The 13,199-nt window shown below is 44.0% G+C and overlaps 1 protein-coding gene across 1 annotated transcript in view; it reads left to right on the top strand.

The window, feature by feature from the left end:
- Positions 1-13,199, top strand: part of XYLB (xylulokinase) — a 246,332-nt gene that overhangs the window by 23,004 nt on the left and 210,129 nt on the right. The window contains exons 4-9 of the mRNA XM_088446410.1: positions 742-822; positions 1,625-1,711; positions 1,794-1,922; positions 6,013-6,078; positions 10,664-10,736; positions 12,235-12,353. Of these exons, the coding sequence (XP_088302536.1) occupies positions 742-822; positions 1,625-1,711; positions 1,794-1,922; positions 6,013-6,078; positions 10,664-10,736; positions 12,235-12,353 (555 nt within the window). The remainder of the gene's footprint in view (positions 1-741; positions 823-1,624; positions 1,712-1,793; positions 1,923-6,012; positions 6,079-10,663; positions 10,737-12,234; positions 12,354-13,199) is intronic.

The raw sequence follows: 13,199 nt of genomic DNA, 5'->3' as shown, positions 1-13,199 counted from the left end.
GCACATCTGTTAACCTGCCTCACTGCCACCCTTATGCCACCTTTTATGCAGTTATGCCACCTTTTATGCAGCCATTTAAAACCACCCAAAGCCACCAACCTGAGACAACAACCAGGTCATTCTATAGTCTATAGTGTTCATTCTAGCACCCTGCACCTGTCACAACCTGTGCAGTTCCTCTTTGCTGCCTGGGGTGTCGGCTGTCACTCTCTGCTCTGGTGCTTCTAGCACACATTGGTCTGTATCTCAGCAGTGTGTTGCATTAGCTGAGTGTGCTAGAAGCACCAGAGCAGATAGTGACACCACAGACAGGAAAGACGAACTCCACGGGTTGTAACAGGTGCAGGGTGCTAGAACAAACACTAGTCTTATAAGAGAAATGACTCCTACACAGTATTATGATATATTACAATACATTTAATTTGATGGACTATATTTTTCCACATAACAAATAAATACACCTCCTTTGTGAATAAATACACCTTCTACACCTTCTCCTTTGTGAATAAATAGGCACCGCATACAAATTGCTAAAATAAATTCTACTAATATTCATTATTTATAAAGCAATTCTTTATACAGTAATTCCCATAGTCATCATAAATGTAGCTTGATATTAGTTTACTCTACATAAGGGATGAAGCAAATTGGATGTTAGTCTGTTAATTCCTGTTGTTCTCAGCAGGTATTATTAAACAGGATAACGCAGCCATATATTTACTGTCCTGTGTTTCTGTGCAGGCACTAGACTGTATCCTGGATAGAATGAAGTCTTCTGGGTTCAACTTTTCCTCAGTGAAAGCTTTGTCAGGCACTGGCCAGGTAAATACAGTCGTTCTATGTCTGTCACAGAGGAGGGAGAGCAGCCATTTTACATCAGTGTCTGGTCCAGCTGAACCTAGTCTCATTATAACTGGTGACTATGAGGTTATACAGTATATAATTGTATTATTGTAGCACCGTGTAAAAGCCACAATGTGCCATTTTATCTAATTGATATTGACTATTCATAGGGATACATATCTTTAAACCTGTGACCGATGTAACAAATAATGCAACTTCCTTTCAGGTCTTTGATTAACTCATGTGAGTGCAGCCATTTTATATAAGCCAGCCTGAAGATTAGTCGTTACCTGAACACTGGTAACATTACTGCGGTAGAATGTAGAACTTAAGGGGATCAACATAGGCATAATGTCTGGCTTGTCCCATTAGTGAATAATGAATCAATTCTTTAAAGAATAAGTAATGAATATTGTATATTGCCATAATCAAATAGATTCTAACAGTACCAGATCAGAGAATAGACATGAAAAGCACATATTAATCCTGCAATGAATAACTCGAGATCAATTAATCTGGATGTTACATTTGTTTTCTAACAAATCTCAAGCACATTAATCATTAATGAGGCAAGAGAATGCAACAGTAATCCCCAAGTAGCTGTATTTTATTGCATGTTAAAGTAATAGAGGATAGACCATTAATAGAGATTCCATCATCTGTACAGCACTGTAGACAGTGCATCAATGTCAGTATTATATGATAAACCATACATCACACCTTGTTTAATGTGTTCTGGGACTATTGTGCTGTGTTTTTTTCCTTTCTACATATGTTACAGCAACATGGCAGTGTTTATTGGAAAGAAGGTTTCAGAGCAGTTTTAACTAATTTACCACCTGAGCTCCCTCTGCACGTGGTATTACAGGTTAGTTGTCTTACTTTGTGTTATCAATAATATTTCTTATTTATTCAAACAAATGAATTTATGGCAGAATTTATTTTTCCAGTCATGTTTTTCTGTCAGCGACAGCCCTGTCTGGATGGACTCTAGTACAAGGGATGAGTGCGACCATCTTGAAAAATCTGTTGGAGGGCCACAAGTACTGGCCAATATTACTGGATCACGGGCATATGAGGTAATGCTTTAGCGGTATGCACATATCAGAAACATTTTAAGGGCAGATGAAGTGACATGATGTATTGAGAGCTATAGAGACCAGGAAAAGCTGTGCACTCCAAATATAAGTTGGACCTATGAACTTGGTTTCATATAACTACTTCTTCTGCTGCTGCTGCTATACCTACCCATCCAACACAAGGAACTGAGGGAAATGGCCTGATGTAATACCCCGCAAGATGCAGGCACAGATTCCAGTGAGCTAGCTCGTATTTTTAAAGCGGCAATGATATAAAAGGCAAAACCAACATGGTTTAAAAATACGTGTTAATTTGCAAGAATCGCGCACTTGCCTACATCTCGCATTCTATTACATAAGGCCCAAGGTGTTCCCACGGGATGCAGTCAGGAAACCGACTGTGGAAATGCCGACCGCCGGCTTCCTGACTGTCTAATCCCGGCAGGGGTCTAATGACAGGCATCGAAATCCCAACGCCTGTCATTTTACCTATTTTCCGGCATACCAAACGAAGATAAGCTGGGCGGCGGGTGCGGACAGCCGCGCGGGGGGAGGGTTAGGTTAGGGGCTCCCGGGGGGACAGGGTTAGGCACCCCTTCCCCCCGGGAGGGTTAGGGTTAGGCTAGGGGAAGAGGGGGTTTAGGGTTAGGCTTCCCCGGGGGAGGTTAGGGTTAGGCACCCCCCGGGAGACTTAGGTTTAGGCTGTGGGGAAGGAGGGGTTAGATTTAGGCACTTGTGGGGGAGGTTAGGGTTAGGCACCCCTAAGGGAGGGTTAGGTGGGGGGGTAGGTTTAGCAATAGTTAAAATACTTACCCGTTGGGATCCCTACTGCCGGTCTTCCGTCCGGCGGTATTTCATATCGATCCTGTTCCCACAGACGGTGTAGTAGTATCAAGTATAAAATAAAGAGCTAGGATTCAAAGACAAACCAAATAAAGTGGTTGCATCATGACACATACAAGTCATGTGACATATTTCTCTACTGACACTTTCATAATGAATCATCTAACAAGGATTAATATGTAGCAGTAAAACGTTTGTTACTTGCATTTGCAATGATTTTTGTGAGTAGATCAAAGATTGCCACCTAGTGGTCACTTGTAGATACTTCTTTGAAAATGTCAGAGCTTGTGATTGACAAGAAAGTGAAAATAGGAAAACATGGACTTGCTTTGGATTACCTATATTTTGGTAGCATAGATTGGTTTTAGTAACATGGATATTTTTCCGTTTGTATTAAGAAATGGAAATATTTGGACAAAGCATTGAGGATATTTATGATATCTTTGCAAAGGACAATCAGACGTTTTGCTTTGGTTTTTTTCTTGCCTATAGACCAGAGGTTCCCAAACATGGGGCCTGATTCAGAGCCGTTCGCTATTTGTGGTCGTTCGTTCAAAAACAAGGGGTGGCTATTCAAATGATCCGTTCGCAAATTGCAGTCTGTTCCCACCTCTAAGTCTGAACGAGCGAGCAAAACATACGCTCGTTTTTTTGATAAAAACGCCCCCTGGCCGCACGCATCATACGTCATGTCCGCTATTTATTAGATTAATCGAGTACATCGTACAGCGTATGAACTGCTCGCTATTCTTGTGGTTGGTGTTCTCAACCGCTATTTTGCGAGCAGTTCTGAGTTAAAAAAAACCAAGTGACGTGGTCAATGACGCTGCTGTATTAATTATGCACTCCCTTAAAACGCCCGTTTTGACCTTTAAGCACGCCTGCGTTCGGATCTCCACTCCCCGTTTTCAAGCACCTTCCCCTGTTACCACCCACATACGCCTCATTCTGTCACTCAAAATAGCAGGCCCTCGCTATATTGCGTACCAACGATTTTCGGCCGCACTGACTGGTTCGCGCATGCGTACTAAAAACCGTACGCATGCGCAGATGTGCAAACATCGCTCGGAACGAGCGTACTGCCGCTAGCGAGTGGCTCTGAATGAGGGCCATGGTCCTCAAGGCTCCCCAACAGTTCAGGTTTAGTTATCCTTGGCTGCACACAGGTGACTTAATTAGTACTTCAATCAATTTGATATAACCACCGGTGCTCAACCATGGATATCTCTAAAACCTGAACTGTGGGGGGCCTTGAGGTCTGCGTTTGGGAACCGCTGCTATACACTCTTCTTTACACCAGTTTCATAAATGTCTGAAAGAAAGTGACTAATAAAGATGCTCATGTTCGCGTTAAAGATAAAATGACAGGATTGTATAAGTCTGGGGTTGGGAATGAAAGTTGACAGTAATAAGGTCAACAAGCAATAGGTCGTCACCAGGTGGTCGACAGGGATATTGGGTCGACGTGTACAAAAGGTCGACACACAAAACATGGGTACAAATGGGCGACATGGGATGGTCAACACAATACTTATTTTTTTTAGGGTTAGGTACCTAGGGTTAGGCATTATGAGGGATGGTTAGGCACTTACTGGAGGGTTAGGCATTATGAGGGATGGTTAGGCACTTACTGGAGGGTTAGGGTTAGGCAATAGGAGGGACGGTTAGATTTAGGCACTTGCCCCGTTGGTTAGGATTAGGCACTAGGAGGGACTGTTTGGGATAGGCACTTACCCCAACAGTTAGGATCAGGCACTAGGAGGGACGGTTTGGGGTAGGCACCTACCAGAGGGTAAGGCTGAAGATTAAGGTTAGGAAAAAAAAACCCACACGTGTCGACCATTGTTTTTGCATCGACCATTCCCATGTTGACCTTTAGACCTTTTGTACCCATCGACCTTCATATATGTCGACCTTTTGTGTGTCGACATGGTGTACCTGATGAACTTTTGTCCCTGTTGACCTATTGAGTGTCGACCATTTGGTGTCAACCTATACAATGCCGACCTTTTTATTGTTGATCTAATGAACCACACCCATGTATGCAAGAATCATCTTTAATGCCGGCCATACATGATGCGAATTTATGTTGGTAAGATGTGTTGTACGATTGCCCTTGAAATTCTTCCCTTAAAATTTTCCAATACGATGTGGTCAAATGGTGTACGATTGATCGTTACGATCATACGATAAGATGCATACATGTGTATCACATTGTACACAGTAGATCGTAATCTACAGTAAGATCTACGATCCAGCTATACGACTGTGGGATGCGTATCGGCATCGGCATCGTAAACATACAGAATCAGCACACGATGTGCACGATTGATCATTAGGATTGATCAAAATCGTACATTGTGCAAAAAATCGCACCGTGTATGGGCTGATTAAAAGAGGCCCCCACTTTAAATGTTAAAGTTTAGTTGAGCTGCTCTCCCCTAAGATGAGCCCCGGAACTTTACAGAACAGCTATTCTTTCCAGGCCCCTCTGTTTCTGTGAAACAAGTCCTGGATTATTTAGTTGTGTAAAATGAGGGAGTTTTATTGTTACATTTTAGCTGGACTCTCTGGACCTCATTCAGAGTCGGTCGTTGCGGCCGCATGGTCGTAAGCCACCGATGTTCGCTATACTGCGAATGCGTAAAGTTCGCAATGCGCGTGCGCAAACTAGACGCTACGATCAGAAATTTCTCTCTCCTTGAACACAGCCAGGTCGGTAGTTTGAGTGACAGAATGAGGTGTTTGTGGGTGGTAACAGGGGAAGGTGCTTGAAAACGGGGGCGTGGAGATCCGAACGCAGGCGTGCCTAATTATGCGAACAGCATTTTATAGGAGTGCATACGGTTTATGGGAGTGCATAATTAACAAAGTAGCGTCATGGCACATGTGACATGGGAGGTTTTTACACTGACATGATCGTAGAGCTTAAGAGAGGGTATGGTCAACCTTAAGCTCTACGACCAGTTTCGATGGTTCCCGATGGTCTCGATTAATCCTTATATGCCCGGAGATGACGTGCAATGCGTACGAGAAGGGGGCATATTTTTTTGAATTCCGACCACTTCCTCCCCTTGGTCGGCCAGCTACCGATCCAAACTTAGGGACGCAACTTGCAAGGGAATCATTTGAATATCCGGCCCCTTTTCCCGTACGACCGTGCGGCCGCTTCGACCGACTCTGAATGAGGTCCTCTATGCTTTATCCTGGACAATTATCTGATCATTTATTCTGCAACAATTTTCAGCGTTTTACAGGTAATCAAATTGCCAAGATTTATAAACAGAAACCTAGAGAATACTTAGAAACCGAGGTAAGTTTAATGTGCATTCATGAATTTGTTATGTAAACCAACCTCACAACTTTATACATTGCTGCCAGATATTAGTGTTATATAGAAATACTGCATTATAATATAAATAATAATACTATTGTAATATATGTCCATTGAGGGCAATATATACAAATATACGAGCAGAAACATCATATTTTTGTGTAATGGGAATTACTTGGAATTATTGTTCCCTTACAATGAGGTATGAGTTAGAACAGTGTTTTCTCAAATCCCGTCCACTAGCAGTGCATGCTTCCATATCTCCTAGCTGGGACCCAGGTGTATTAATTATCGACTGACACATTTTTAAAGATCTGCAGGTTGTGATTCTGCCCAAACACCTGGACAACTTGCACTGTTACTGTAGCTGTCCCTGAAGGACTGGATTTGAGAAACACTGCTCTAGGATAACAAAATAAATATAATTTCACCAACACGATAAATAACTGGAACAAGAATTAAGTACAATAATGATAATACATACTGGAACCCAGTGTTGGTAATTTAGACAGCCTGCTTCATGCCTCGATTGTTACAAGAGCTCCTAGAATACCACTAGTGAACAAATGTCCTAATTTTGGGTTCTATTCATTATGTTAATTATCGGGGTCCAGTCGGATCCTGATCATTAACATTCCTACTCGCTGCGAGTGCTGGAGCAGTTCATCATTGCCCTGGCGCATGAAAATCAGCTGTCTCCCCAAATGTTTTCACTACTCATTTCACAGCAGTGAAACTTGGCACTAATAGTGCGCCTGCGTGAACTAGAGTGCCGGTGTCCAGCGGAAGGAGCCAGACAGGGAGTCTTTCCCATAGGGATGGAGCTAGGCTTGCCTACCCTCCCGATTTGGCCGGGAGCCTCCCGATTTTCGAGTGCCGCTCCCGGCCCCCCGGAAAGGCAGGTAAGCCTCCCGGAAGCTTGCGAACCTCCTGACCTCCCCCCTGAAAAAAACGGAAACCCCCGCAGCGGGGGGCCCGGTGACGCGATTCGCGCAGAATCGCTTCATCGTGGCCCCACCCCCTGCTTCACAATGCTGAAAATAACAGCATTGTGAAGAGAGTGCGGAGTCACGATGACACAATCGTGCGTCCCCGCCCCCAGTGTGCCACCAAATGGCCGTCCCCGTCCCCAATGGCCGGCCTGGCCCCTTGCTATTAGCCGACAATCAGCTCCCTCCCGGAAGGCTGGAGCTGATTGTCGGCAAGTATGGTATGGAGCGGGTGTGTGGTAGCAAATGCCATCTGAAGATGGCGAATACTCCTGCAGTCAAGCTTTGCAAATATTGTATTTTCGGAGCTTGATGAATTTAGGTCCACATACTAGTGTATGGGGACAGCGGGCCACATCGGGAGAAAAATAAGCAGGAGATACAGTACCTGTGATATCTTCATTTCTACAAAACAGATAAAAAATTTAATTTCACCTGCTTTTGTAGAAATTAAGGGGCAGCACAGAAGGTGTAATGGTTAGCATTATTGCCTCACAGCACTGTGGTCATGAGCTCGATTCCCACCACGGCCCTACCTGTGCCGAGTTTGTATATTCTCCCTGTGCTTGCGTGGGTTTCCTCTGGGTGCTCCGGTTTCCTCCCACACTCCAAAAATATACTGGTAGGTTAATTGGCTCCATACACAGAATTAACCGTAGTGTGTATGTGTGTGTGCATGTGGTAGGGAACATAGATTGTAAGCTCCACTGGGGCAGGGACTGATGTGAATGGACAAATATTCTCTGTAAAGCGCTGCGGAATATGTGTGCACTATATAAATAACTGGTAATAAATAATTAAGTGATAATGACTAAACCCCTTGGGGAGAAGAAATAGTTTGAACAGGCACAAGGGTGGAAAACCCATATATATATGGATGTTCCCTGCTGTATTAAGGTATGCACAGCCATTACCATTGTGCAAAACATACTTGAATTTTGCAACAGCTTGGAGCTGGATGGTCTCTGGTCCCGTCCCATACTTTTGCTGCACCTACATGTCACACTGTGGAGAAGAATCACATTTCCAGGTGCACGCCGAGCAATGTCACACACAGCTACACATACCCTAAACTCCCACACATGCTCTCACTCTTATGGGGTCTAGTTACTAAGCAGTGTTATGAGACAGAGTGAAAAGTGATAAGTCTGTGATAAGGTGCCAGCCAATCATCTCCCAACTGTCATTTTTCAAACACAGCCTGTGAGATGACAGTTGGGAGCTGATTGGCTGGCACCTTATCACAGACTTATCACTTTTCACTCTGTCTCATAACACTGCTTAGTAAATAGACCCCTATGACTGATATAAGCTATAGATTGGACAAACCACTTGCAGTGCACTTTGCAGACTATTGAGATGTAACTACGCCAAATAAAAGCGTTTTCCAATGCGTGTCAGGTGCACTTCATAAAAGTCAAAGGAATCAGTTATGTTCTTTCATTAGACTAACTTGCACAATATCACCCAGATTCAATTGCTGATTGGTTGCTATGGGTTACTGCACATTTTCACCTATGTTAATATATTATCCGTTTGAGAAAATATAAAATGGCGTAGTAAGAATTCCCAAAAGGTTGTATAGCTGTATGAAAACAAAAAAACAGTAAATTAGTTTATTGGCAGATTACCAAACAAGTACGAGTGTGTGGTGTCAGTCACGCAGTTCTGAAACAGTCATAGTGACACACTGCAGTGAATGGGAAACCATGTTCACCTGCCACTTGGGAAGAACTTCACAGCAATTCAGCTTATGTAGCATTCTGTGTTACCAGCTGATTATTATCTCCACTCCTCATCCCTATCCGATCGGGATTTCCAGCGCTGTCGGGCTTCCGCTGCCGAGCTCTGCTGATCTGTCGGGCTGCCGCTGCCGGGAATCGAACTGCCGGCCATGCGGCAGCCGGGATTCCATACCGATTCCCTTTTTTTCCCCCCTGTCTATGACCCCCCTGGTCAACAGTGAAGAGTGTGCTCCCATGGCCTGGATCATGCAAGTGGGGTCTGTGCAGAGAGGCCGAGGAAGGTCTAATGCTGCTTTGTATTTGCATGTACATGTAGAGATGGAGAGTGTGTTGGGATTGGTATTAGGGGTAAAGGCCCTCAGTGTTCTCTGTCATTGATGAAACTTCTGCCCCTGGTACTTTCTCCTAGAAGACAGAGCTAATACAATATTATGTATGTACTAAACCTTGGAGAGAGATAAAGTACCAACCAATCAGCTCCTAATTGTCATTTTTCAAACACAGCCTGTAAAGTGACAGGAGCTGAATGGTTGGTACTTTACCTTTCTCCAAAGCTTAATACAAAAGACCCCATAGGCAGAAGAACTTTAAAGATCCCTTATGTCTTGTGTGCTATGTACAACAAAGATAGATTACAGTTTGAATGTTTTTTTATTAGCTGTCATTTATATATTTGGCATATTATGCAGCATTTTGCAGATTATAATGAGTCACTTAGAGAAGTCCCTGCCTCAGTGTCCATGTCATATTCCCTACACATAGACTCACACATACTTGTGCCACTGTGCTGTCCTGTAATGTAAATGGATTGAAGGGTGTTTCACAAGGGTGCTCTGGTGGTTCCATAGGCTGATCATTAGAATGGGACTTAGAGGGTATCTACAGAATGGGAATAGCAGTAATAGTCATTTCAATAATAAGAACCCTCTGTACAGTAAAAGGCACTGTTATTTAGCATACATGGTTTATACTATAAATACCTGGGGCCTGATTCAGATGTAAGCTAATGCAGTCACTGCTGCGTCTTTCTACGCAGCTGCTGTGTGAGAATACGCAAATGTTGCAGCCGCCGAGTTACGTAGTGAAACACCCACAAACGGTATCACAAATCCTAGTTAGTGCGGAAAAAAACGCAGATCCTTCGATAATCTGTCTTCTGAGTAGCCTCATGGTCGCACAGAATGGCTGCGTGTACTTAGACACCGGAGCCATGATATCTGCGTACTGGATCGCAGACGCAGGTTGCAACCTGCCCCAAAACCGGCCGTTGCACATCTTTAATTTTGCCGCTACTCCCCCATTACGTCCACCCAAATATTGCCCGACTGTCAATCACCCTGCCTCAGTATTGCCGCTGCAAGCGACTACGGTAATGGACTTTGACGCACGCGTTGTGTGACTCAGATGCATGCGCAGATTGATTAATAATGTCTCCCTGAATATACTGTATGTGGTCTATATAGGGATCATGGATCTCTATTTGAAAATCTGTGGCTCAGACCCCTTAGAAAGTCTGATAACTTAGCAGACATAAATCCTGCATACTAGATAACTTACAGCATGCACTAAGAGACAGATCTCATAGTATAACTGTATGTCATGCTCCATCCTTATATCAGTTCCCTTTGATGTGTGAATTCCTTTCTTACATACCCATGCCTATGATTACAGACATTCACCTACAATCCTTCTTATGCTTTCCTTTTAAAAAGGACATTGCAACACAAAGAATTGTAATTTAGTTTGCATAAATGAATTCTATAAATATAATTTCTCTCTCTTTTAACTACTCTTTGTGTTTTTATAACTATTTTTTATTTTTCCCCACAGAGAATTTCTTTAGTCAGCAGTTTTGCAGCATCGCTGTTTATCGGAGATTGTGCGCCTATTGATTACAGCGATGGTAAATGGTTTTCTGTGCTTTCATATGTTGCAAAATATATTACACAATGGTCCAAAATATAACAAGTTGAAAATTGTTCCTTATATTGCACATTTCTATGTTTACTCATGGCTAAACTTATAGAAGAAGTTAAGCAGAGGGACCTAGAAGACAGGGGCTCACTCTATCCAATGATCCCATCCAAGTAAACTACTGATAGACCACAACGTGCATGTATTGGTTGATGGACCTGTGCAGGAGCGCGAGGGGGAGTGGATACTACTTATCCGGGCCTGGGCTGTTGGAAGGACTTGGATCAGCTGGGCGCTCCTGTATAGCTAAGCAGCCGCACATCGGGCAGTGAGAGGGAAGAGACTGCTGCTAGAGCAGTCTCCTCTCACTTCCCAATGTGCCGCTGCGGCTGCGTTGCTATACATGCGTAGCCAGCGGTAGTGGGCAGAGAGGAGAAGTGGTGATGAAGCTCTCACTGATTGTCCCCACTCTCATGGTGCCGCCCCCCCCTGTGCTGAGCATGTGACTGCGCCGCTGCGGATTGTTGTTTCTAAAGGTTTTTTTGAGGTGGGGCGTGGCCAAGTCACCTGGATTGGGCCACGCATTCTAGTACCTGGGCATGTCACATCTTACGAAGGGCCTGGTCCTGTGAACCAGATTATGTACCACCCAGGGCAAGCATGTCAAAGCTGTGCCATGGGCGCCACATGTTATCTTTTCTCTCCTCTCTTCTCCCTGGCAGCCCATGGGCACTTTTCAAAGTTCAATTAAAATCAGCCCACCCTCTTAAATTGTTCTATATCACATTGAGGGGGGAAATTCATTTAATGCGATGAACACGATTTTCTGTTGATGAATGGCAAATTGTGTCCATCTACATTGCATGTTTTGCCTCGCACCACATAGAGGTGTGCAGGTAAACTTGCAATGCCTGGTCTACAGTAATTGGCTAATACTTGCGCAGCCTGGCATCGCAACAATACGAGGCACCAAATCACACTGGATTTCATTCACCTACATTCACGTATATATTATTTTTGTAGTTGAATTGGTGGATCTGGTATAGTTATATATTTAACAGTGGGTTTAAAGTGTAGCTATAGTGAATGCAGTAATGTAGCACTTCACGTGCTGATTCAGAGACCCAGTTGCACTCAGGTATACAAGTGGCACATATCAAATGAATCAGGATCCATTGTGGGCAAAAAAAGAAGCAAAAAAGACGCCCGGTGGTAGCAGAGTATCATGGGACCTGGCGCGCCGGGAGGGGCTGTTTGGCGAGACTGAAGCAAAGATGTGCGCAGAGTCACAGACACATCTGTATGCCCGATGTGGATGTCCCTGCATAGACCTAATGCATCACTCATTCGTTTTACCCACCGGACGTGGCCTTCCATGTCATACAGTATGACCCAGTGTTCAGGTCTTTTAACCCTTTCAACACTGAGATAATCACATGTCTGCAACTATGTGTTTTAGTATTAAACAGAACTTTCTTTATGTGCAGGTTCTGGAATGAATTTACTAGACATTCATGACAAGACTTGGAATGAGAAGTGTCTTAATGCATGTGCCCCTGACCTCAGAGAGAAGCTGGGGTCCGTTGTTCCATCCTGTTCAGTACTGGTGAGTGTACACATTCATCTTCTATACCAGGAAACAGTGAAAAGTAAAGTGCTATATTTTATCTAAATTGAGTCTTCTCATCATGGAAGGCGTTGACCTTTAAATATCTACACTGACCTATGACTTTGACGCACTTTAAGTGACAGTGCACTGAATTGTTTGATAGGGAATGCTGTGTATGACTCCTTTGTAACTCCTGCACAGTAACATAGCAGGAAGGTCAGAATCCACATATGGCTACGAATCGGCCAAACCGATTCCTGGATTAAGGGCCTGATTCAGAGGCGGACTCTAATGCAATTTTCTCACAGTTCGAGCGATTGTTTGCCATTGTGCATGCATATTTACTGCACTGCACGTGTGCTGCGATCGCATTGCGATCAGGCATGTACAGAGGAGCTCCTCGCCAAGTGAGTGACAGACTGCCAGCGTTTGGGGGTGGTAATAGGGAGTGGTCACAAAAATGTAGGCGTGTCTGTCCGTTTAAATGCAGTAACATGGGCGTGCATAAATTAGCCACTGCGATTGCATACGCAGCTTTGCATGTCAGAAGAGACCCCATGGCTGCGGCAAGTCAGTCCTGCCGCAAGGGTAAGATGACCACCGAGGTACTTCGATGTTACCTATGTTTACGTAGGTTTGCGTAGTCACACGCAGGTAAGAAGACAGCAGTGGGCGTCTGAATGCTCAGGTGATCTTTGCTGACATTTGCATATTTTTGCAACTGCGTTGCATAAGAATACGCGGTTGCGATCGCATTAGCGTCCGCCTCTGGAGCAGGCCCTAAGTGCATTCCAATTCAAGAGGCCTGAACTAAAATGTGATGCTACTGTACAATGATATCTG

Source organism: Taudactylus pleione, unplaced genomic scaffold (assembly GCF_031769625.1).
Source record: "Taudactylus pleione unplaced genomic scaffold, aTauple2 ptg000398l, whole genome shotgun sequence".
Classification (NCBI taxonomy): Eukaryota; Metazoa; Chordata; class Amphibia; order Anura; family Myobatrachidae; genus Taudactylus; species Taudactylus pleione.
Note: the sequence above shows the minus strand (reverse complement) of the source record. Positions and strands in the feature narration are given on the sequence as shown.